Genomic DNA, 24,516 nt, shown 5'->3' with positions numbered 1-24,516 from the left:
TAAGGTTGTAAGCTGGAACTTGGAAGCCACTGCCTGTCTCTTGCTACGTGAAAAACAATGATATCTCTTTCCATTTGTTACATATAAATAACGTAAAAACTATCCCACAGACTGATGCAGTGAGTGTAAAAGCAGACTGTCAAATGACAATCTTTGAATGATGCTGGGCTTTACAGGGTGTTATCAACTCCTGAATAAAAGGATTTTAATTTCATTGAAAAATATTTTTCTAGTGGTACTGGTTTGAGACTAGGTTTTTGGCATTGCATATGAATAATTCTGCACATGACACAGACTAACATTCACGCACATGTACATTAGTATGTAGACTGTAAACTGAAGAATGTCTGCCCAGTTTACAATGTAATTTTGATCTTTGGTGGATACATGTACATGTAAATCGTTTTCATGCTTCAAATGGAAACTGCCTTATAATTCAGCCTACTGGCTGTTACATGTAGTGCTTCTGTTTTCTTGCAGTCAAATGTGATGTTTTTACATGTACATTGTACAGAATGTCCCTTTGGGGAGAACTCACTGTGTGTGCGATGAAAGGTTCACACATTCCATGTCCAGGCATAGCTTTATACAAGACATACTGTCTTTATCCATAGACAGTATGTGATGTAATGTTTGCCTGTATGACACACTTGCATGCCATTGATTGATGTGCTGTGTGTTATTCTTGGGCCAGGTGATCTCAAAACACCAGCTCGCGTCAACACCAAAGCCTCATTCCACCCATGTTAATAATCACCAGCACAAACCCCCTGATAACTGCCTTCGTATCTGCCGACACATCTCACACTGCAGGAGTATTCACCACCCTCGCTGACAAATCCTGTGATGAACCCCCTTGACAATACCTGCGATATTCATTCCCAACGCTGCACACCCACACACCGGTCTCACACCTTTTGAGATTCTCAACAGTCTTATCCCCCCTCCCCCCCCCAAAGTGGCACATTAAGACCCACAGAATGACACGCCGCCTGTCCTGTCGGACTCCGTGTGCAGCCATGTGTCACCATGCTGACACAAGAGACAGATGGAACACCAGAGCATGACATTAGCTGCAGGTCCAGCACTGTGGAATTTGACGACATTCAGTAAATGGAATCACAACGCATGAATGAAGAAATGCAATTCTTCCCTGAGCAGGGAGAAGAGTGATAGTTGATATACTGAATCAGGAAGTCATAACCGGAATAACGTTAATATATGGAGACCGAAGCTACCAGTACGTTTGATCAATCAAAACATTACATGTATAGATTTGTACATTTATAGTGGTATAAATGTACATCATGATGCAAAAACAATTCCTTCGGGAGGACTGGGTATTCGCTTTGAATCTACCCAAACCTTACACTATACATGCACATGTATACAATGTGGAAACAATTACAAGTTCTTTGTTCTGCAGGGCGTTTGGACCATTATGATCTGATTATGGTTAGATTATTATCCTGCATCTGTTCAAATACTACTAATACCAAAATCCTGAGAGCCACATATTAAAGGACTGGGATCAGGTAATGCTCAAGGTTAGTCAATAGCAGTTGCGATGAATAATTCAGCCCATGTGCAAGATAAAAGTGGATGCGAAGTCTTGGTTTAACCGTCAGTAAAGACAAGCAGAAATTACACGACACAGTAACCTTGACCAAGGTAGTGCTAACCTCCTCTCAACCAACAAGTCAATAATCGCTCCGGAGCTGAACCATGGAACGGCAGTCAAATTAAGACTTGCATGAAGGAATGATAGCACGGCCTGGTACATGTACCGGTACATTGAAAATGTCTCAGTGAATTTTGCACGCCAAGATCACTAGCAGTAGCACAATAGGTGCTCATGCAATGAACAATTTACATGTTAATGGTGAAACATGGTTTTGTGTGATGGAACAGTTAGTGATTACATGTATCAGTTCACATCAGTGTATAGGCTGCTTCTTATGACACTTTTTATACCATGAATTCAGGAAAGAAAGCAACACAAATTGACCGTTCATGCATTGGAAAAACCTGGGATAAACTGTACAAAACTCAAGATACCAACTTACACGTACATGTACAACGTGTCCATGTACCGGTACATGCATGTAAAGTATGTACATGGACATGAAACAGTTTTTGCATTCATGATTGAAATGTCGAGTATTGCAATTTAAGAAAACAAATCTTGAGTGCATTGTCTTCACACATGCAAATACTGTATGGTACTTGAAAATTAACATACTGTACATACATATGTACAGGTGCAGTATGGAACATGAACAGGTACATATGTGTGAAATGAACTGAATGAGATACAATGTAACAAGTTCAACTGTTTGCATGTGCATGTAGATCAGTCAAGAAAGCATGTGCATGTACATGAACATACATGTACATGTAATACTGTATTGTAAGCCTACCGGTAGTCCCTTGTGCCTGCACATGTACATGTATTGTACATGTAGGCCTACATGTACAATACATGTATGCAGGTTCAATACACGGCGTATTCAGTTTTCCATAAGATGATTTTTTTTTTTGGGTGTCAGGTGGTCTTCATGTGTATTTTTTGTTGCTGGTTTTGTTTTCTGGGTTCTTTTGTTTAACATCAATGTACAGGTACAAGTAAATTTTTGTCAGATACCGGTAAATTCAAATTTAAACTTTCTACGACACCATCCAAAGACCTTGATCATAATTGCCATTACTTCTACATCATTGTAATGTACCACTTGTACTGAAGGCTGACCAAAATACCACCGTTTGTTACATTTATCAAAAGCAGCCATATTCATGTAACTCTTGCAGGATCTTGACATCCATGACTTTTCCATAACTTTTCTCCTCTGACAACAGGATTCCAGGACACCCCTTTTTTCCCCCTGACTTTCCACGACAACTGTTTGGAGACAGTTTGGGGGATTTTCCTTGACCGAGGGTACCCCGGTACAGTACCGAACCCTCCAGTTAGGAAGCAATAACATACGGTACATGTAAACATGTGGTACCCATGCAATCTACAGAGTACTGCAATTACGAGACTCCATGCATGCATATGGATACATTTATACACCTAAAATGCAAACACTAATATTTGACTGATCCCAGAGTGATATTTGCAATGTTTGTCTCTCAGGTATGTGCATATACCTGGACATACTTCAGCCTTGTGTCTTGAACTCTATTGCCTTCAATTTTGGGGGTAGATAATATCCTATGTACTGTACAAATAGAACATGCACTAGCACACCTACTTTCCTGTTTGACCCCAAGAAGTGTGAGCCTCTTATCCTGATTGATGGTGGCTGGAGACTGTCCATTTGGTAGTACATTGTCGTGCATCTAAATTTCTTTAGATTTGTTGAGAGAGATTACTTGGGAGGTTCTCCCATGCTGTCCCAGCAACACACTGAAAAGCTTAGGTACTACAGGTGAGTGCATGTACGAGTATTTCAACATGTAATGGTCCTGTTATGATGGAATTGGGAATGTCACAACCAATGAAAACTCACAGGTAAAAAGAGACACCCATGCTGGGGTATATTCACATTGTATTAGACCCAGACCTGCATGGGTGTGTGTGTTACCAAAAGTTGATATACAGGGTGTCGGAGTTTTCAAGTGCTGTCTGGCAGTGTGACTGACTGAATCCCTTTGGATTTGTGTGAGGTTAAAGCTTGTGACCTGTGGCATAAAACCAAGTTTATTGTTTCCAGACTTTTCGGTCTGTAACTGGTATACTGGTGGATAGAATAGCACAGACAATAGAAATACACAAGGAAGGCAGTTAACCTCCAATTTTACGACCAACGACAGACAACTTTTTAGCCTAGGAATGGCTCTATGGCTGAAAAGGAACTTGGAAAAAGTACTGCACACGTACAGATGAGTTGTATTGTTGCTGAGCTGTGCTCTCCCCTACTGGCAGCTTAGCAACACTGGACTCAATGTTAAAACCACAACTCGTGGGATATCAGTTCTCAATATCATCCAAGTAATGTACAATGTACATGTACAGTATTATCAACTACATTGTACAAGTACATGTACATGGGGGTGATGCTATAAATTAGGGGTCCAACTTGGGGACAGTTTGGTGTCCTGTTACACGTGAAGCCAGTCAACTTTTCTTCATGTAGAATTGTAACCACATTATCAAACATTGTGCAGATTGAACTGTATATTGAACAAGTCATAAACAATGTAATCCTGTTTGATCTACAGAATGTGAACAGTACTAATATTAGTTCCATCCAGAAAAGCTGAATGGTTTCACCCGTAACAGAACACCAAAATGTCCCCAAGTTGGACCTCTAATTTATATAATCACCTCTGTACGATGTACATAAATACACAGCACTTAAGAATATTCCTGAATGTACATGTAGGCCTACGGAACCAAATTCCTCTTTAGAAGCCGTCACTTCCAAGGCTTTTACATACATGGATGTACATACATAACGATATCTGAGGTGAGATTAGTGGAAAATAAAATAAAATGTCCACGACGTAATCACCAGAGGGTTTGACAGCAGTACAGGGTCAACAATGTACATTTGTGTTTGCCAAAACACATCCCTTAAAAATACCCTTTCTTGTGTTTTTCAACTTATATACAGTGGGTACCAGTATGTAAAAAAACCTTAATGGTAAACCAAGATTTTCCAGACTTTGAAAGAAATTGTTTGAAAAATCCTGACATCGGGAAAGTCCTGCCAAAAAAATCCTGAAATAAGCAAAAATCCTGACAAATCTCACCTCTGTCAGTGATTCACTTTTTCATCAACAGAAGCTGAAATCTTAACACAAGTCTATTAAGTCCACATCAAGTTGTTATGGTACAACATGGATGTGCTTGAGGTACCTGTATGTAGGTTCACCTGTTGCCTAATGGTCTTGGGTATCCTCCTTTTGTGAGTAGAAATCTTACCGGTACTTAGGAAATACCGCTTTAAGTTGAGTTCCGAAAATCCAAGTCTGCCAAGAAGTATTTACATGTACTTCCTGTTGAATTGAAGGCCTGAGGTTCTAGCTGCACATGCATGTACATGTAAGTTTCCATGGTTTTCTTGAGCACAAGATTTCCTGCTCATTGAGCCTTTGTCCACATCAAAGGGGGCAATCAGCAGTAAGGATAACTTCACTTATTCACAAGTTATTAAAGAGAAGCGCATTTCAGAATCTCACCAATGCAACTATCAGTACATGTAACTTGTATACTGGTAGGAATTTTTGTGTTCACAATAAAATTATGGTTTAAATACATTTTGTTACATTCTGCACAATTTTGCAGCTACATTGTACGTAATGTACAGTGTGTACATGTAAATGTACTGGTCACTACATTGCTCCCTGTCATCCTATTGTGGGCTAGTCTCCATGGATTGTTTTAGTAATTAATGTCTACAAAATGGTCTACGTAAGATTTGACACACCCCAGTGCTATGAAGTTTCTGTGATTCAATACAATATACAGCCTAAGTATCAACGGTTATATGCAAATGGTATTCCAAACTCAATCATGCGAAAAAAGCAAGAGCACAATACTCAATGGCAAAAAGGTTAAAAGAGAAGAGAACCTAACAGTGACACATAATCTACAATATCTCTATTTAAAAGGAGAACAAACACATGTGCGGCCTTTCACACTACGAACATCTAACAAAAGAAACACACTGCACCAACAATAAACATCCACTGTTATTGCACCATGCTTCTTTTGTTAGATGTCATCAATGTCCTTTCAATTCTACAAATCGTTATGTGGCTTGTGCAGTACTGTATACTCAATGTTGTGAGAGTGCATCAAGAAAGCAACACAAACACACTATCAAGTAAAAAGAACAGCCAAGGCAACTTGGGAAGCAACGGCTCAGGGTGAAATGACTAATCTGCAGCCTGTGATTCAGCAGTACTGATAGGTTGAGTGTAATAAGTGACTGGCGATTGATGGGACAGTTCCTGCAAATTACTACTTTAATGCCTGTTGGAGGACATCATACAAGGATCTAATTACGCATTGTCTGCTGGAACATGTGCATGTACTGTATGCACATGTACATGTACGATACATGTACTCGTATGTACAATGTATGCATACATGAAAAGTGCAACTTGTAGAGTCTACATGGACATGTAGTTCTTACAGATACCGGTACATGTATGCTTGAAGACTGAATGAATAAACACATACATGTATGTCTCACAAAAAAGCACACACTGGTATCTCACTTTCAAAGTGTCTTTGATCAACGTGTATGAACAAGACTTCAAACACTGTCTAATTTGAAGAGAAGACAATGGTCACTCTTTTATAATCCTGAAGGTACATGTACAGTTGCAATGTATATTCTAATCCTCTGGAAATTTCTAACTGGAATCTTCCTGAATCTTCATAATCGATCACCAAGACGGAACCCAATTAAATATTGTACAAAACTTGTTTCAAATCCCTTCCAAACCAGGTGATGAAATTTGAAGGACCAAGAAAAAGTTGGGTTTAATGAAGACCCACATGTCCACCTGATGAAGTGCAATCCAGCAGTTCTTTCTATTTAACTGCTCAAGACATTAACGGCAAAACAAAGTTCTGAGCACAGCCAAACTTTTTGAAAGGAAATATACAAAAAATGTAAGCATATCTAAAAAAAAAAAACCAAACCATACAAGACTGGCATCTACACAGCCCTTTAAAAATCCTGGAATGCAATTACAACCCTAACCCAATGCTCCTGACAAGAAGGAAAAGAGAAAGAGTGGATAAACTCTGCTGTGAATCTGGACACCACATGGAGATAGCTGACAGGTAAGGATTACTAGAGGGTGTGGAGAAGGGGGGTTACAGGCTAAGATGCAAACAGGGAGATATGTACTGTCTACACTGTCTCTGCAATCCTCTTTAAAATGGCACACGTATTTCTGTCTCTCAGGAGGAAATCAAATCGTCTTCCACCAGCAGGATGCGAGGGTGCAGGTTGAGAAGAAGGTTTAGTTTAAGGAGGTTGGTCAGTGTACTTTGGAAATGAACCCTTGCTGATGATGAGGGACTAACAAATCCACATGTTGCTTACAATTACAACAGTTTAGTGATCAAATTAAAGAGTGGGCTAGCAGATAGGGCTGAGTCAATTCGAATAATTCACTATTCGAATATTCGACCTTCAATTTGATCGAATACATGTATCCAAATACTCAGTCGCACCACTGGCAGATTGTTGATGAACAAACCATATACAAATTAGTTGCAATAACATTGCAATGACACACACAATTGAACATTATGATCAATAGCTTCTCACATCTGGAAGAACATGTACATGTATCTCCAGCCACGATTTAGCAAGATTTAAGAGATGAATCTGACTTTCTTGCCCTATTGAAAATTTCCATTTCTTTAAAACTGTTTAATGAATAATTTACTTTTAAAATCATTGAAAGATTTCTGATGCTTTTCATTTGAATAGATCCGATTGAAAAAGGCCTCCATAGTGCAATTTTTAAAAAAGAAATCATTAAAAACGAAAATTTTCCCTTCTTTTTCATGAATTTTGCATTCAAATTTGAAAAAAAATATTCAAATATTGGACAATCGATTGAATATTCGGTTATTTGGTACAGTCCTATTACCGGTAGTGGATGAAACAGGCTCAGGCATAATTTGACATTGTAGCATATTTTCAATTCAAACATGCACATGTGATGGAAACGCAGCCCATACATGTACATTTACATGTATATACATGTGCATCTGCTTATCATTTCAAACTTTTTAAAAGTTATGAACTACAATTTAACAGCAAAATTACATGTACGGGTACATGCACACCAGTAAGTAGAAATGTACCGTGAAAGTGCATAGTTTACACACACATGAACCAATGTGTATGAATAGATACATAGCACTGAATATCAACAACCATTTTTATGAAAAGGTCAACGTGAAAATGTTTCCATATGGCAGTGTACTGCTGTTGGCAGTTGAAATAAACAATGAACTTGTATATACACTGTACATGTACCCTACTGTACATGTACAGAATGCTTGTTTTGAACGACAGTAGTATATGTATTTTATGACTTTTTAGATAAAAAGATAAGTTATTCTTGGGCTCTTTACTACTACATGTAGGCTGCAACGGGAAGTTTATCTGACACTACACTGCAGACAATGAACTATGTGTAGACCAGTGCTACAAAAATAGCATGTACCAGTCAGATGTAATGGAATTCCCTCAGTACAGTCTAGGCTACATACTGTCACCCTCGACACTACCTGTACCAGCTACATGTAAGGGAAAAAGGGTTTGGCTGTCAGTGAAATGCAAAGATTTATCACTCATAGACCAGACTTTTGACAGTCGGTTTAACAATCATTGGAGCGTGGGTTATGAGGCCTAAAGGTGTATGGTTCCTCTGTGTACAGTTTGTTGGACGGGTAACAAAACAACCTTTCAGGTACATGTAATGTATCTCGCAACGGTTAGTACATGTAGTTACCAGCAATACATGAAGGTTAAGAAAGTGAAATGTGCTAATACTTGAACATCTCAAAAAGGTCTCTGTTTTAACCATATTGTCCATTCTAAGGAAAATAATTTCACTAAGAACCTTGAGAAGAACTAATGTCAGCTGAAAGTCAATAGCTCATGTGCAGTTTACCTCAGGACAAAAATCTATTGGCACATCATGAACTCTTTCATTATGATGCATTATCAATAATCATGCTTCTATTACGGGTAGATGAAGTTTTGAGGGAGGATTTTCCATGCGGGCAAGATGAGTGGACAGGTAGCGGTTTGATGTATGATTTGTTTAGCAGTAATTGATGTTCTGGATGTTTTGTTATAAGGAACAAAAATTCAAGTTAATCTGCTTTTGAAAACTGAATTATATGACTGTACTTCACACAAATGCAAATTCTGCTTAGTAAATTTGACGTCACGAAACAATATATCAAATTCTGTACAGTTGGAAAGAGATACATGTAGATACAGTACTTAAAAGTCACAGAAGTTGAAGACAACCTTTTTTCCAGAAAAAATACTTGCTGTAACATGCATTGATGATGCCTAGTGAAAAACCAGCCTCCAAGTCTACCCTGGAACTAAGGGGCTGCCAGTCAGAGAGGAGGCTCAGGAGCCCCATGGTTCTAGGGCTACAGATGCCAAAATTGCTCTGCGATCAGAACCTATAGGTACAAACATTGTATTAACAGATACCGATACATGTCTGCCTTGGTCACAGCATGTCAAGAAGTAAAAGAAGCATGAATGAAAGCCAACGATCAGAACCTCCCCCGCCCCACCCCCAGTTATTTATGCAACAGCAGCCACAAGTCCTCTGCCATGGCATTATTAAACGTTTCCCATAGGAAGACAGAAATTTCATTCTCCTCAGGGTCTCCAATGTGATGTAATTAAACGCAAATCATTGAAGCAACAAACAGAAAGCACTGCTCAGAAAGTTCACCCACTTAGTAAAATTTATTCAAGCACCCATCACAGGAGGTAAATGTACAGTAATAGTTATATTAGTTTTAAGTTAAACACATATTTCACATTGTATATAAGTCAAACCCTTCTATGGTACTGTATTTGCATGTTTAGGGGGCTCCAGGAGGCTGAATATTGTACCAATCTATTTTAGCAATATTAAAGTACAAGAAAGAATGTTCACATATGGCAACCGATTTTTCCCACGGTCAGGAAGAATTGGATCCAAGTGATGACTAAGCCAGAACTCTGGTAATGCAGATGTTTTTCTACATGTTTACATGTATGATACAGAAAGAATGTAGTGCTGCCGGAAATGACGGAAGTCCAACTGACATGGATGAACTTACCCAGTAGAGCCTGAAAGAGGCGGCTCTTGAAGATGCGGATGACCCTCTCGATGGCATTGCGGAGAGGACGGTCGCCAGGCTTGGTCAACTTGGAGTGGTAGTCCTCCAATAACTCCAGTGCCCTATGGGCTTCTGCCAAAGAAACCAACATTTGTGAAGTTTTACTTTGATACATTCATCCACAATTCATCCACAGAGGCAACTCTGAACGTGCTCTCGGGATGAAAAAGTGTTCAATTTGTGACATGTAGTTTAGAGTCCGGTAAGTTTACTGGAAACAATACACAGAGGGAAGGTTAGAAAAGGAACCCATCAGCATGGGTGCCCCTTTAATTTTCCTGAACATCTGTGAGACATCTGGATTATCAGGGGTAGATGATAGATTACATGTACATAGAGCTCTGCAGGCAATAAGTAACACTTGGGGTTGTGCTTGGTAGGTTAACTAGAAAAGAGGATTATACACAGCATAATTAATGACCATCACACTGTTGAGATTGTTCTGCACTCTATTACAGTTGAAGGGTCAAATGATGTACACGGGTACATTCAGAGGCGAAATGTTGAAAGACTTTGCTGTCGCTGGCTAAAATCCTTCAGTTCTGTACAATATGTGACCTGCTACATGTATATGCATGTGAAATGGGCAGCAAGTTACCAGTGCCACTTTTTGGTGCAGAACTATCAGCTTTTAAGATCATCAGGTTTCATAACTCGCAAGAAACTCCTTTAGAGGTTTCAATACCAAGAAAGCATCGTGGGACTTATAAGATTATAAAGTATAATTTGATGTGATAGGATCTTCAACAATCCTAATTTTCACTGTACAAGAGCTCATGAAGCTTTACCATGCAAGTTTGGCAGGAAGGGACCACAGGGACCACAAGACGGCTACGTGTAATAGTCTCTCGCTTTAATACTGTGGGTCTTTCTATGGAAATTTTTTTCTCTTTATTATGACAAACTCAAACTAATGCACCAAAATGGTGTCAAACAAAGGTCTATTAACTTTCTACAGGGGTTGATTGCATGCATGCATGCAAAGGCCTCAGGAATGTTCACACATGAGAGGCATGTACACTATGTATTTCAGGTCTATGGATCTTTGCAAAAAAGTTGATCAACTGATGCTTTGTTGTCTAAATAAATAAACAAAACCTGAATTACTATTGTGTACAAATAAATTCACAATTAAATTCGCATTCCACTACTATGGATTGTATTTGACTCAGTTGCTGCGATTTGTATACTTCGACCACACAAACATAAACTTCAGGATACGCAGGAAATCACTGTCTACACGGTATGTACTTTTTGTATATATTTCCATAAAAGGAGGGATGATATGAGTCACATTGTTCATGTACATGTATCAGTAGACCTACATGTACACAGAAGCAACCATGGAAGTAACGGTATACTGTACTTGTAGGAAAAAGCCTCCGTGGAAGCAACTGAATGATTCACAGCACACAGGCAACCAACAGTGTGAAAACATCCATACATGCACTGAGGACATACATGTACGTGTTCCTACATGGTGCTCTATGGTGAGACACAATACTTAAGTTCTGTACAATTGCTGAAGTTTACCTTGTGATGTTGTCCATGGGGTTTTGTACATATATGTGCTTGGGACAAGGGGAGAGGGTGCACCAGTGATGCACAGGGTACCAGTCACCCTTAAGGTGAACAAAAACCAGGAACACTGCACATTTTGTTAAACATTGGGTACATGTATAATCCTTCATCGAAAGACCCAATTTCAAGTTCTTCTGAAAGTTATCTGCCAAAATTGGTTTCAAATTTTTCCTTTTACAACCATCTTTATCACTATGTAAATTTGCAAAATGCTACATAATCAATTGCTTTATCTGTTAAGTTCTATAACATGTTAATCATTTGCTTGCTGTGCTCACACCTGGTGAGGAACTTTGTGTGGGTATAAATGCCAAGGTCCAAGGGTAAATACACAATGAGAAACAACATAAAACTATAATTGTTGATTCTTCTCTTGATGAATTGAAACAGATCACAAAAGTCACAAGAAAAATGCTGCCTCAATGCCATCGTGATATAAAGTATAACTGCATAAAAATTGAACAACAAAACTATAGAAACTTTATGATGAAAATGGGTTTCAAAATTCTTTTCTTCCTTTTTTTTCAGGTTCAAAATCTTCAAAATTTACATTACACATATGCAATTTGTCAGGAGTCACACAAATGTTTCTATGTAAAATATTGAATCTCGGTAATACCAGAACTTTAAATACAAGATTCTCTTTATAAATCAAAAAAATTTTAAGCCCTGATCCTTTGTTATTGTTTTCACACCTGATAATACAAGGTTGCTGGTATATAACAAGGTACTTGGCCCTGTCAGAAGGACTTATTACAAAGGTTCAACTGTATATGAATAGAACAGAACTCAAGTTTCATGGCTGAATGTAAATGTCAATGCAAAGGGCTGTGGAATTAAGATTAGCACTCAGCATTTCAATGAACCATTTTAGTATTTCAAAAAGCCAAGGTCTTTCAGGAAAACATACCTTTGTGAGTCAGCATATTGCTGCACTAACAAGACAGACTCGCAAGAGTGTAGCTGTTTACAAACAGCCTTGCATTGAGCATGCGCTGTTGGAATATCAAAATGGCTTATTCACTTCTGGCATCTTTTACTTTTACAGTGGTAACCTCTGACATTATTTCATAATAAAAGAAAAACACTACCTTGCTATAGCTCTACTTCATGCAGTTTTGCAAATATAAAGCTATACATAATTTAAACCAACATAAACTGTGCACCACCATCAGGTTTAGCATGTTTAGAGCTCAGGCCATTTAAATTATTAATCTAGTCATGCATTCTAGGCACCATTCGCGCTTTGCACGCTGCCACCATAGGCATGGAGAGCCTTGAACTGGCAGCTTGTACAACCGCGTCAGAATTGCTTTGTCCAATCACATGGTAAAGAACTAACACAGCACGCGCAAAATTACATAAGCAAAATATACAGGAAGCACCGAACCGGCATTATTTATTGTGTAAAGCTGTCAGATCAAGGCTCTGCATGCCGATGGTGGCAGCATGCAAAGAGCGAATACAGTACATATCTGACATTATGGCTTACAGCCCCCAATTCAGCTTCTTGAAGAAGCTGAATTACAAAATTCAAAATACAAATTCCCCTCCTGCATGTCCAGACCAATTTTGTTCCAGACTGAGTGACGTCATAAATGGCCTGAAGAGACTGTGTCATGTATTCAAACATTTGTGATCAAAAAGTGTTTGTTATTTCTGTAAAGGCTAAATATAATGAAATAGCCTAAATCCTGGCAAATGACAGCGGGGTATCCTGATGTGAGGCCAAACTCAAGCAAATCATGGTCATGCTGGAACTGTTTTAGCCCTAACCCTCAAGGATGTAAAATCATAGTGAAATTGGAGGATAAGCCAAGACGAAGTTTCGGGCGGGCAAGGAAATGTGGGATAAAAATTGGATGAGCAAACACACGTGGCATAGCCAGCGGTACAGTATAGCATAGACCATACACCTGGAGGAGAAAATTATCCAGGTCTATGCATACACCTGGCGTATGAATGAGTGAGGTTTAATTCATTTTTAACTTTCTGCAGTCAACATGAATTTTTTACAAGAAATATTTAGGGGATTCTTTAGTCACCTTTCATATATCCTAAAAATGCCCAGGCATATCGTAGAACATCTTTTACTTTTGAAGAAATCCAAACCAGAATGCAGGGTTTCCCCAGGGGTACTGATATGTGTGAGGTGGTCCCACAAATTTTGCCAAAATTCTAGTTCCTAAAACAAAATCAAATGTTTTCAACATGGCCTAAAATAAATTCTGAGTAGTCTACTAGTATATTTACTCAAAACTGTCCCTCTAAAATTAATCAATGTTGTGTTCTGTACCCCTCTGTACCATTCTGAACAATTTACAGCTGATCTGTTGCAAAATATCTAAGTTCTTTTGCTTTTTCCTTCAAGTTCCATGTCTGTTTATTTCAAGTGTGAGGGAGTAAAATCAACAGAAGCCTGAGGTGGTCAGTCACCTCACAGTTAAAAAGGCAGGGGAAACCCTGCCAGAATGGCAAGTCAAAAAACTACTAGGTGCAAACATGTGCATTGCTGTCAAGCGGAATGGTTTGTTTATCCAAAAAGGGTCAATAAGGCCAGCTGGCACGTGTACGACTGAAATACCGAATTGGCTCATAGGGAACTGCTGTTGGAAGTACCGGTTGCCGGTACAAGGCCAACAGCTCAAGATCAGAGTAAGTTAACATTTCAATCTATTTGAATTCAAAGACCATTGAAATCAATTCAAGTTTGATCAGTTAGCACGGTTGGTGACAAACTGTATCTGTGACAAAACATTACAATAGGCCGATACGGCTAGGCCTAGATAAACTCGTAGGGCCGCCTGCATGTGGTCACACCATGGAGGAAGTCCCCTCCTTCCTCCAAGGTCACATTCAGCTGCTCAGTGTGACTGGGTGACTTGGTGACAATCACCCGTCATGCCCGTGATTCGTGAACAAGATTCTACACAGTTTAGAATATCAGATACAAACCTTGTTTTCGAACAGGCATATTTTCCAAGGTACACGCAGAGCGTAATTCCAAGGTTAATCAACGCTAAACACGTCCAGTTCCGGTTGGCTTCTCACCAGTTGCGATGCACACACCGCGCTACACAGCTTACGCCGGCCCGTAGGCGCTCCCACACCGTACCGTTCTGATTGGAAACACGACTGCCAGCCTAACTTTTCCGTAAACGCCCAACTTGTCCCGCAAAATCCACCTCCTAAGGTAACTACAGACACAAGTAACGGGGAAAATCCTCGACACGGCAGGCTAGGTGATAAGCCTTGGTTGTGCACCTCAACACAGTCCGAATTCGACAGATTTGGGTGAGCTAGTGAAGTTTTTCTAGCGTTTTCGAAGCGGTTCAAGCCTCCACACGGCAAAATGGCGACCTCGGTTGACCGCGCGTCTCACACTTGATCACGTGACGTAAATGACCTACTAACCTTTGACCTACATAACATGCTTTGGCGCATGGCGTGTACTGTAGTACAAATTAAGCTCGTGTGTTGGATAGGTAGGCCCTGTTTTTCCTTTTCTCATGTTCATTCGGCACAATTTCAAAATATCCCACCACTCAGCTAGTCATTCACCTACGTGGGAGCGGGTTAGCGTAGTGGTTCTTTCCTCGCTTTGCACCGGCAATGATTGGCCTGGGTATGCATAGGTTCGAGTCCCGGCTTGACCCAGCCTGGCTTTGGTTTCCAGTCCATACTCGCTCTCGCAGGTTTTCTCCGGGTACTCTGGTTTCCTCCTGCCTCTTAAACCGGACCTTCTTCCTAAACGAGAAGGGAACCCCATCGGAAATAAGTTGAAAAACTTTCATTGGTTATCCTGGTATTTGTGGTAATACCGAATAAATCCAATCCAACCCTACTCCACCTCGTTTCCATATACGCGGATATGGAGTCACGCTTGACTGGTCACTCACATAGCTCCATCTCAGTATCTGCCCGGCGCCTGCCACTTCCTGGAATTTTGGTTGGACGTAGGCCTAATTATATTACTGCGTATCCCTGTATCCACTCCCTGGGATCCACATTGGACCTAGACTTTTTCCAACTTCCCCACTCAGTTTATGTTACATGTCGTAATACAGTTTACATTACTCGACCCAACATTCCTTCGGAGGTACCCCCAGAACTGTGGGTCTGACGGCCTCTCCCGAGTGGAGCGGATGTCGGACTCCCTAGTTCTGGGGGTACTATAGACCCCACACTTCTGGGGGTACCTTGGAGGCTGTCTTTGTAGCCCCATATCCCTGTAATCACTCCCAGCCCAGGGACCCACATTGGACTTTTGACCTTCCACTGATGAGTTGTGTATGATAGAAGTGGATGCTTTGTTCTCTAAAATGACTTGAATGCTCCACACAGCTACGTGCTGTGATATTGGAAGGAAAATTTCTTAAGGCAGTGTAAGGGAAGGTAGGGCCCTTGCCTGGAGCTTGGTCAACCTCCAATGCATAGCAAACAGACTTCATCATTCAATCCACTGCGTAGCCATTGAACTTTAGGGGGTATTTTTGCATGGCGGGATATTCTGCAGTTACTTGCTTTATTACAGTGACTACGGGTTTGACCCTTTTCTGGGTGTTCATTACCTTTAGCACCCTGTTCCTGTAATAAGGCAACAAATTCTACTTTATGGAAACAACTTACATGTCTAAACAAGTAGTTGGTGATGTCATCTTTCATATCAGAAAGAAAAGAGTACAGGGCTTTTGGTTTTTGAGGGGCTCTTTGGGGTAAAACGGCAGCATACATGACTGCCCTAGAGAGCTTTGAACAACGACCAATTAACAAATGTTGTCTGGTTCCTTGACCTGGATGGAGATTAGTTTGGGTGAATGCACAGTGCCTGAGTCGGGTAATCAGACGAGAAACAAAATAGCGTGATCCGTCTGAGCAGTTGTCTTTTTCCAAACTTGTGTTAGAAATGTGTTGTTTTCTTGCTTAAATATATATTGTCAAAATTACCCTAAACTAGGTCCATGAGGATTGAGTAATGGACCCTTTAGGGTGCATTCCACCAAATCATCGTATTTCTGCACGTAAGCTCATTAATATTTTGTGATCCCACAGGATTTTTCCAATGAGACAGACCATAATCAGGAGGGATCATAGAAATTTTTCTATAAATCTCAAATTTGGAACTGCTAGTTTCCAGTTTGGGGTATTTCTTTCACAAAAAGCCCCAAATTGCAGGCCTACTTTGGATAGAGGTGGGCGGCTACATTCAGAAATGAGTGCTTAGTTTTACTGCTATTTCGGGGGTATCTTCCAGGAAAGGCGAATAAAAAATATTCGTGGCTAACCCCAATGAAATTGAAACGAAAAGTGATCTTCTGGCCATGATTTTGAATTTCCAGTGAAAAAATGGAGGCCAGCCTCTTCACAAGAGTCAACAGGTGGTGCTATTTCGGTCCGATTTGGTACTCTTTTCAATGGGCGTGTATTTGGTGTACTGCAACCTGTAAGTCAAAATGTAAGATGTTAGTTTGAGAAAGTGGACTTTGTTTCCTTATCATCGGAACAGGGTACTAAAGGTAATGAACACCGTTTTCTGAGTGTCACCATGGCCGTATCAAGCAGAGAAGCAGCGTCTATGGTGATGAAGCAAGCCTCAAGCCAACCGGACATACCTGAAGAGCAGATGGCTGTGGGAGAATATTTAACAGCTTCAGAGGCACTAAATAAACAACTGGAGCAATTGAAGAAACTTCCAGACAGTAAAAAGTATGTCAGTGTTTTTTTGCACAGTTTTGCCCCGTAGTCCCCCCCCTATGATCCAAGATGTGGGAGTGTGTCCTTTGTGGCAAAATCCCATACATAGGCATGGTGGGTATGGCATTGTGGAGTTGATCATCATGATCACGTCATCAGGAAATTTAACATAACTTTTTTGGGTAGGGCTTTGAAATCGGAAGGCTTACTCACAAACAAAGGTAACGCAGCTATGTTTTGTCATTTCGGGCAATCATTATTTCTACTTGTGCTAATGATTCTCATAACTCCAGATTTCCTTTTTACTTGCTTTGTCCAGATGGGCGTTTGGTTATGGATCTCTCATTCTCTCCATCAACGCTGGTCTAGTTGGAGTGATAGGCAACTCTTTCTTCCGTCGCATGTTGATGGTTCGTAAGGGTTTGTTTCTGACCAGCATACCAAGTGCACTGATGCCTGGACTCCTTATTGGTCCAATCTACATGAAGTGTGTCACGTACCCAATACTGTTGAATGACTTGAACTGTGCTGTGTGTGCCGATATACGAGGTGGATTGATCAACTTCCTCCTTGGTAAGAACAGGAGAAGTTTGCTAATTGATCATTGGAAAACTTGAGAGACTTGATATGTTCTCCTTGATTTGTCACTGTTTGTGACAGTATATGCATTTGGAACTGTACATGTTCACAGCCATTTGCTCTTAAATTGAACTTGCTATCAATGAGCAGTGAGAGGAGAATTGTTGAAAGTTTGAAACAAATGTTAAAGAATTCTTCAAATGAAGCAAAGAAATTTTGATGAAAGAGTCTGAATTGTGAAATATTTTTTAAAAGGACTGTAATTGAAAGGTTTTGCCTTTGGCAAATTACAGGATGGAGCAAGCTAAGGTACCCAATTGAATCTAACAAATGTTATTCTTCCAAGTTTGTTACCTTTTCCTCATCTGTATTTGTATCACCAGGGACCGCGTACCCCATCTTTTTGGCAGCCCCTCTCAGTGCAGCCTTAGCCTATCGATATGACACCGTCAAGCTACCTGCCTTGTCCTATAAAAACTTTGACCAAAGGCAATTTGTTGATTTCTGGAGGAGCAAGGTTCGATACTTCAAGGGACAGTTCATCACCATAGCGATTTTCCAGACATGCTTTGGTATGTTTATTGCCGGTTCTCAGATGCAAGTCGCCCGGCAAGAACTTACTCGGAAATTCACCAAAGTAGACCATTGAGAGGCGCATGTTTCATGGAGTCTCTTGAAAGTAGTGAATGGTGTACATTTACATGTACAACGGCAAAAGATGGTACAGAGGATATATCAGCTCTCAGATGTAAAAGGTCACACCATTGCTACTAATGTGAGGGTGATGTTGAGGGTAAAGTTAAATTTACCTGACAAGTGGACAGATCGTTGTTTGTTTGATGACAGATTCTGACGGGAAAGCTGTCTCTTCCCTTACCCCAGGGTCATTATTTTTATCACTGTCTATTCTCCTTTCCACTGCCTTTGTATGCTTTAGTTGGAGCAAAAACGACGTTAGGAACACACCCCACACAAGCACTCACTGGAGCTGCTTGATACATTTGAAGCAAGATATGGGATGGAGAGCAACCACCCCCCCCACCTTTGTGTTGGTGATTGTTTGATAGAAATCTTAGGAATTCTTTTCAGATATCTAGGGGGGACGTGTCAGGTAACAATAGTCTAGAGCGTGTATAGAGATTGGACATGTATGGGGGTGCCCCTTTGTCCCATGTCTTGCTGGGTATAGCTTTAAATGTTTTATGAATTTAAATTGGCCAAATATGTGTTATTTTATTCAAGACAGTTTCTTAAAAAAGCTAGATCCTCAAAATAAACCTGTGACCTTGCTTTGTTGTTTGTTGTTTGTATGCAGATTTCAGCAACTCTTTTTTGAATGTGTGTTTTTTACTTTCTCTTTGTCAATCTTTGTGTCCGGTAAATCGTGTCAGGTTTTAGGGAAATGTCACAGGACGAAGAAATAACAGCCATTGATGCATGTTGTTAGAGTATTATGTAAACTCCTGTGCACAGTTTGCAGAAACTTGCTGATATTAGAAAACTCAGCTCTGCATTTATCTAAAATTGCAAATTAAGGATTCCCAACATTTACTGTTTTTATGTTTTTTTTTAAAGTTATACCTTTATTAAAGGGTCTTGTCCTATAGTGTTGATTATTATGTACACATCAGTTATTCGTTCATCTTTGTTCATCTTCACAGCCTCCAATTCAATCCATTGATGGCAATGTGCATCATCACCGCTTGTTCAAAGTTTTGAAAATTTAATAAAATTGAATTAAAGGTGATTGAAAGTGGATTATTTTCAAAGCTTTTTATTCAGCAAATAAAAAGATTTTATGAAATTGATGATTTGTTAAGTCACTGACCATGAAGATGGATCGGATTATTTGTTTAATTTCAGTTTCCCGTTGATGGCGCTAGACAAGCAACTTTGTACATGTGGAAGTAAATATTAGGCAACGGAGAGGGCGCTATACAGCTTTCCGTGGCAGAACGTTGCGTGTGTGAACAAGACTTGCGTACGACGTGCGCCGTCGGCGAGCAGTCAATGAAGAAAAACATTTACAGAAATGGTGGAAGAAAAAATGACCTTCCCAAAGAAATTGAGAAAATGTTCTGCAAATGCAGTTAATGTTCGTGTGGCATTTCGTGGGTGGTGCATGCATCTTCCCCTCTTTACAAAATATTTCACGATTTGGGCGATTTTTACGCTACAATTATAGTGGCGTAAAAGACCCTTTCGCCTCAATTCCCAATCTCTTTGGATACCTGTTCCACTCACTTTCCCCAGTCACGGATACAAATCCATGGCCTTGATTTTGACCACACGACATCCTTGATTCATGCGTTTTTCCTTTATTGTATTCATTTGTTCAATTATTAGTCGCTCCTAAGGTTGAAATCGTCGATGACCTAATTCGTAGAATAAAACTGGCCTTACAGATCTTTCGTGTGCGCGTCCTTGGTGTTGTGAATGGTGTGTGTCTTTAGTTCCTAACAGCAAAAGTCGTACTCTGTTGCCCGTCCATGTTATGCGCGCTCGTTGGCCGCACTTCGCAATGAAAAAAGCAGGATTTGATTCGCAAAGACGTGATGGGTTTCCTGATTTACCTCATATTGTGTGAACATATCTTTCAAACTGACAAAAAAATTGCTCAAAGCTGACACTCGGAGTTGAACAGATGGGAGGGGTACAACTATTCACCATTTGATGTAATCGAGAGATTGAGAGTTTGTCTTGAGTTTACCGAATGATGAGTCAAAACGGATAGCAGCTTCACCTGTGTGAGCGGTGTCAAATTTGTCCTAATCCTTCGGATGCGGCAAATTAATGCTTTTCGAGATGACTTACCTTTACAACAATTTGCTGTTATTGTGAGCGATCGATCATTTCGCACGAGGTCATGGCCTATTTTTGTTAGGTTAATAACGTTTGGCAGATGCATTAGTTAGGTCAAACGTATCCTCCGTGAAATTCAATGATTTCCTGGTTAACGAGGTCACTGCTTACCTTGACAGAGGTCAACAATAGTTACTTGATACAATGCACAAACGCGAAGTCCGTTTCTATTTCCTCTTCCAGCGATCTGCTTGAGAGTCGTATTATAGTGGTACAATCAGAATTTATTGACAGAGCTGGTTGGTACCGGCATAATCATCAGCAGGAAGGAATTGTTTTTCACACAGGTCTAACAGGTGACGCAGCAAACTACCTGTTTTTATGTACTGTGGTCAAGGGACAGTTTAAAACTGCACGTATTTGACAGTTGACTGGCAAGCTTGGTTAAAGATGGTGCGGAGAACTTGATCGCGACATTTACACACAGTCAATCTTTTCTGCTTCGCAACTGTAGACAACAACGCAGGTTTCATCTCTGCCTCCAGCCACATTGCAATAGATTTGTAGCTGGTAGGCGTAATCGTGCCTCAATATTGCAATATAATGGGTATCCTGGCGCAGTATTTGATGTTCATCTTCACTTGCTCTCCCAACCTCCAAGCTTCACTCCTCTTCGTCATCATTCTTCTGGCCGTGCGATGGCTGTTACGCAGCCCGGACAACCTGCCCCCAGGCCCGGTAGGTTGGCCTGTCGTTGGGTCGGCGCTACAGCTCAAGGGCCAGCCCCTTCACGAAGCTTTCACCATTTTGGCCAAACAGTATGGAAGTATCTTTAGCCTTTATCTCGGCACTTCCTTGGTGGTTGTACTCAACGATGCTATTTCTATCCAAGAAGCGCTCATCAAGCAGGCCGACAGCTTCTCCGGGCGGAAAGTCCCTGAGGCAGTCAAACGTTCTTTTCCAATGAAAGGTACGTTTTCTCTACGGCACGGGTGCTTCATAGTTAGCGAACAGAACCAGGGTACAACTTAATGAAGCTGTACATCACAGTTATTTCATCAAAGATGTGAGCACATGAAATTTTCAGAAATACCGTTCTGGTTTGTGCTTATGTAGAAACTGAATTTTTGTAGTTGTGTTATCTGCTTTCAAATCCCCGTTAAAATTAACCCAGTGTGCTGAGGTTTTTGTCGCACTCGCTCGCAATTGATCAAAAGTACATTTGTGGGCCAGAAACAAACATAATTTTGTTCAAATCCAGGCACCATTTTGTTCGGTACCGGCGAAGACTGGCATGCCTTGCGTCGGTTTACAGTGGCTTCGATGCGGAACCTTGGCGTCGGTAAAAACAACATGGCACTCTGCATCAACGAGGAAGCTCGCATCTTATGTGACAGCTTCGAAAAACACGGAGGCAGGCCCTTCAACCCCCTAACTCTGGTAAAAAGTGTAAATGCCACCTAATATTAACACATGTGTTGGAAGGAATATGCTGTTAGCATTGTTAACAGCTGTAAGGGACGTCAACTTCAACAGTGGTTACTGTTTCAAAGGAAAAAAACTGATAAATCAATTTTTGTTGAACTTTTTGATAACCCAAAGGTTTCAAGCGCCATCTCCAATGTCATCTGCCAGATGTCCTTTGGTCACCGCTATGACTATGACAATGAGGCCTTTGTCCGCATACAAGACAACTTGAGGAAGAGGATGTCCTTCAGTCGGGCGTCATTAGTGAACTACTTCCCGTTCCTGTTTTACACGCCTGTTTTTAAGGAACTCAGGGAGCTTGATGAGGAACGGAGGAGAGATGTGCAAGTGGGTGTTAGAAAATTTCAAAATAGTAGATATCAGCAGGTCTAGGTATAGAACTGTTCGCCTTGTGAAAGAGGATGAACTACACCGTTTTCTTCTTAATTTTCAGGCCGTGGTTTATGAGCATCTAGCGACCTTTGACCCAAAACATTTCCGGGATATGATTGACCTATTCTTCAGTGAGGTCCAGCAAAAGAAGGATGGTACTAATTCCAAGTTCCCGTTCGTTGAGACGGATGTTGAACGGTTACTCCACGACTTATTCGGTGCTGGCACTGACACCTCAGCTAATATGATCATGTGGATGATCGTGGTCATGATGAAGTACCCGGATGTGCAGAAGAAGGTAGGCATGGCTTTAATTGAAAAAAAGAGGTGTGGCTAAGAAAAGTAGGAAGATGACCACACCCTAGTCAAGAAAATAGGCGCGAGCACATTTCTTATAACTTGCATCATCCACAGCGACGGGTTCCACTGAACTATTTTCCCGTTTCTCTTTCAAAACTTTTCAAATTCAGATGCAAGAGGAATTGGACCGTGTTGTTGGCTGCGGTCGGCAACCAAGCTGGTCTGATCGACCCAATCTCCCGTACTGCGACGCTGTTTTGTTGGAGCTTCTGAGGTACAGACCCACTGGTGCGCTCGCTGTGCCTCACAAGGCCGACGAGCACTCCAACCTCATGGGGTACAATATTCCTAAGGACACTATGGTGATGGTCAACATCTACGCCGCCCACCACGATCCATATTACTGGGAGGAGCCAGGTCAGTTCCGTCCAGAGAGGTTCCTATCTGCTAATGGGACGGAAGTCGTGAAGCCCACACATCCTTCATATCTTCCATTTGGAATAGGTAAGCTTTTTAACTGTTTGGTTTGTTGGGCGGCATCACAACCTTGACACAAATTGAAAAAAAAAATTGCGATTGCATAAATCTGCAGTTCGCAAACCCACCGCTGATAAATTCGACATTTAAGGTTGGGTTTCATAGCGTATTGGCAGCAAACGGTAAATTATAAAGAGAACGATAAAAGCCGATAACAGTACTACATGAAAATCTGTTTTGCAAGAGAAATCGAGATTGCATTTATCGATTTTACTTTGCTGTGTAATAGCCTCGTTTAACGTGTACGTGTAGGCCTATATTGCCTACCTCAGAACTCCGATGGACTTGATATCGTACCGCGACGTATCGACATCCTCCGAGCTGTCACGAGAGTTTTGCAAGAACAACTTACTGGACTGGTCAAAGTACAGTGGAGCTGTTGTTAATTTTCTTTTTCTTATCTTGTTACAGGTCGTCGAGTGTGTGCCGGCGAACACTTAGCTCGTATGGAGTTGTTTCTGTTTACAGTGAGTCTGTTACAACGATTCACTTTTACCGTGTCCGAAAGCAACCCATCACCGAGCATGGACGGCATATTCGGTATTACGCTCTCGCCCTGCCCCTTCCGTGTCTGTGCTTCGCCTCGGCATACCTAACTAACTTGTACTTGCAGACATTGCTAATTGAAAAAAAATACACGTAAATAAATAAATTGAGTGGGAGTCAATTGTTATCAATATTATTATTTTATAAATGACGACGATCTTTTACTGAGAACACATTTTACAACATAAGGTACACGACAGGCGTTTAAATGCCGTCTTGATTAACTCAGCGAATCTTCATAGATTTTGTTGGACAGTTTCCTTGTGGAAACGTTGTGCTGCCTGACATTCAAACCGCAAAAATACAGAATAAGCTACGCAGTTTTATTCTCTTAATTCTGTTAGCATCAAAAGATGAGTTGGAGGCTCTCTAACTTTGTCAGTAATGAGAAGAGACTTTATTAAATGTGTTACTATCTGTTTTACTGTGAAGAATATACAAATAAGAGCTAATAAAGTGTAAATGACATCAACTTTGTAACAAATTATTTAGTTTGTGTGAATCCTTTGACCCACTTGAAGTGATGCGTTTTAATTCTGGTAATGATGAAGGTGGAAAAATGTTACAATGCGTGTGGATATTTTATGGCTGAAAGTAGCCTACAGACTGAAAATTCTTGATGAAGAGGACAATTTTGGGCCATAAAAGTTTATGATCATAGATTCAAGGGGGAAAAACACATTCTGAAATCTGAAATTAATTGTGTCTATTCGCTC

General features: G+C 40.5%; 3 protein-coding genes across 9 annotated transcripts in view; 2 read left to right on the top strand and 1 right to left on the bottom strand.

Annotated features, from left to right (window-relative positions):
• The window catches only part of LOC110981686 (disks large homolog 2-like), a 70,544-nt gene extending 55,721 nt beyond the window's left edge, over positions 1–14,823 (bottom strand). For 3 of the 5 annotated variants that reach the window (XM_022239476.2, XM_022239478.2, XM_022239477.2), the window contains exons 1-2: positions 14,438–14,823; positions 9,842–9,973 (exon numbers count right to left, since the gene is read on the bottom strand). In XM_022239476.2, the coding sequence (XP_022095168.1) occupies positions 9,842–9,973; positions 14,438–14,456 (151 nt within the window). In that variant the 5' untranslated portion in view covers positions 14,457–14,823. Of the gene's footprint in view, positions 1–3,254; positions 3,391–9,841; positions 9,974–14,437 lie in introns of those variants that run through there. The other 2 variants (XM_022239479.2, XM_087145542.1) reach the window with 2 other exon arrangements.
• A 60-nt stretch (positions 14,824–14,883) lies between these two features.
• LOC110981689 (transmembrane protein 126A-like) lies at positions 14,884–19,513 on the top strand. 3 transcript variants are annotated; one of them, XM_022239490.2, is made up of 4 exons: positions 14,884–14,967; positions 16,989–17,188; positions 17,496–17,749; positions 18,139–19,513. In XM_022239490.2, exons 2-4 carry the CDS (start codon positions 17,028–17,030, stop codon positions 18,402–18,404), a joined length of 681 nt encoding a protein of 226 aa, XP_022095182.1. In that variant the 5' UTR covers positions 14,884–14,967; positions 16,989–17,027; the 3' UTR covers positions 18,405–19,513. The 3 variants fall into 3 exon arrangements, with proteins under 3 accessions (XP_022095182.1, XP_022095183.2, XP_022095184.1); XM_022239491.2 differs by lacking the exon at positions 14,884–14,967 and adding an exon at positions 14,978–15,057; XM_022239492.2 differs by lacking the exon at positions 14,884–14,967 and adding an exon at positions 15,052–15,107.
• Positions 19,514–20,800: 1,287 nt separating this feature from the next.
• On the top strand, positions 20,801–24,284 carry LOC110981708 (cytochrome P450 2U1-like). The gene is made up of 6 exons (XM_022239519.2): positions 20,801–21,527; positions 21,819–21,997; positions 22,160–22,372; positions 22,479–22,715; positions 22,888–23,221; positions 23,666–24,284. Exons 1-6 carry the CDS (start codon positions 21,161–21,163, stop codon positions 23,848–23,850), a joined length of 1,515 nt encoding a protein of 504 aa, XP_022095211.1. The 5' UTR covers positions 20,801–21,160; the 3' UTR covers positions 23,851–24,284.
• The last annotated feature ends 232 nt before the right edge of the window (positions 24,285–24,516 follow it).

Source organism: Acanthaster planci, linkage group LG14 (assembly GCF_054643075.1).
Source record: "Acanthaster planci isolate LZ-2023a linkage group LG14, COTS_SCS, whole genome shotgun sequence".
Lineage (NCBI taxonomy): Eukaryota > Metazoa > Echinodermata > Asteroidea > Valvatida > Acanthasteridae > Acanthaster > Acanthaster planci.
Note: the sequence above shows the minus strand (reverse complement) of the source record. Positions and strands in the feature narration are given on the sequence as shown.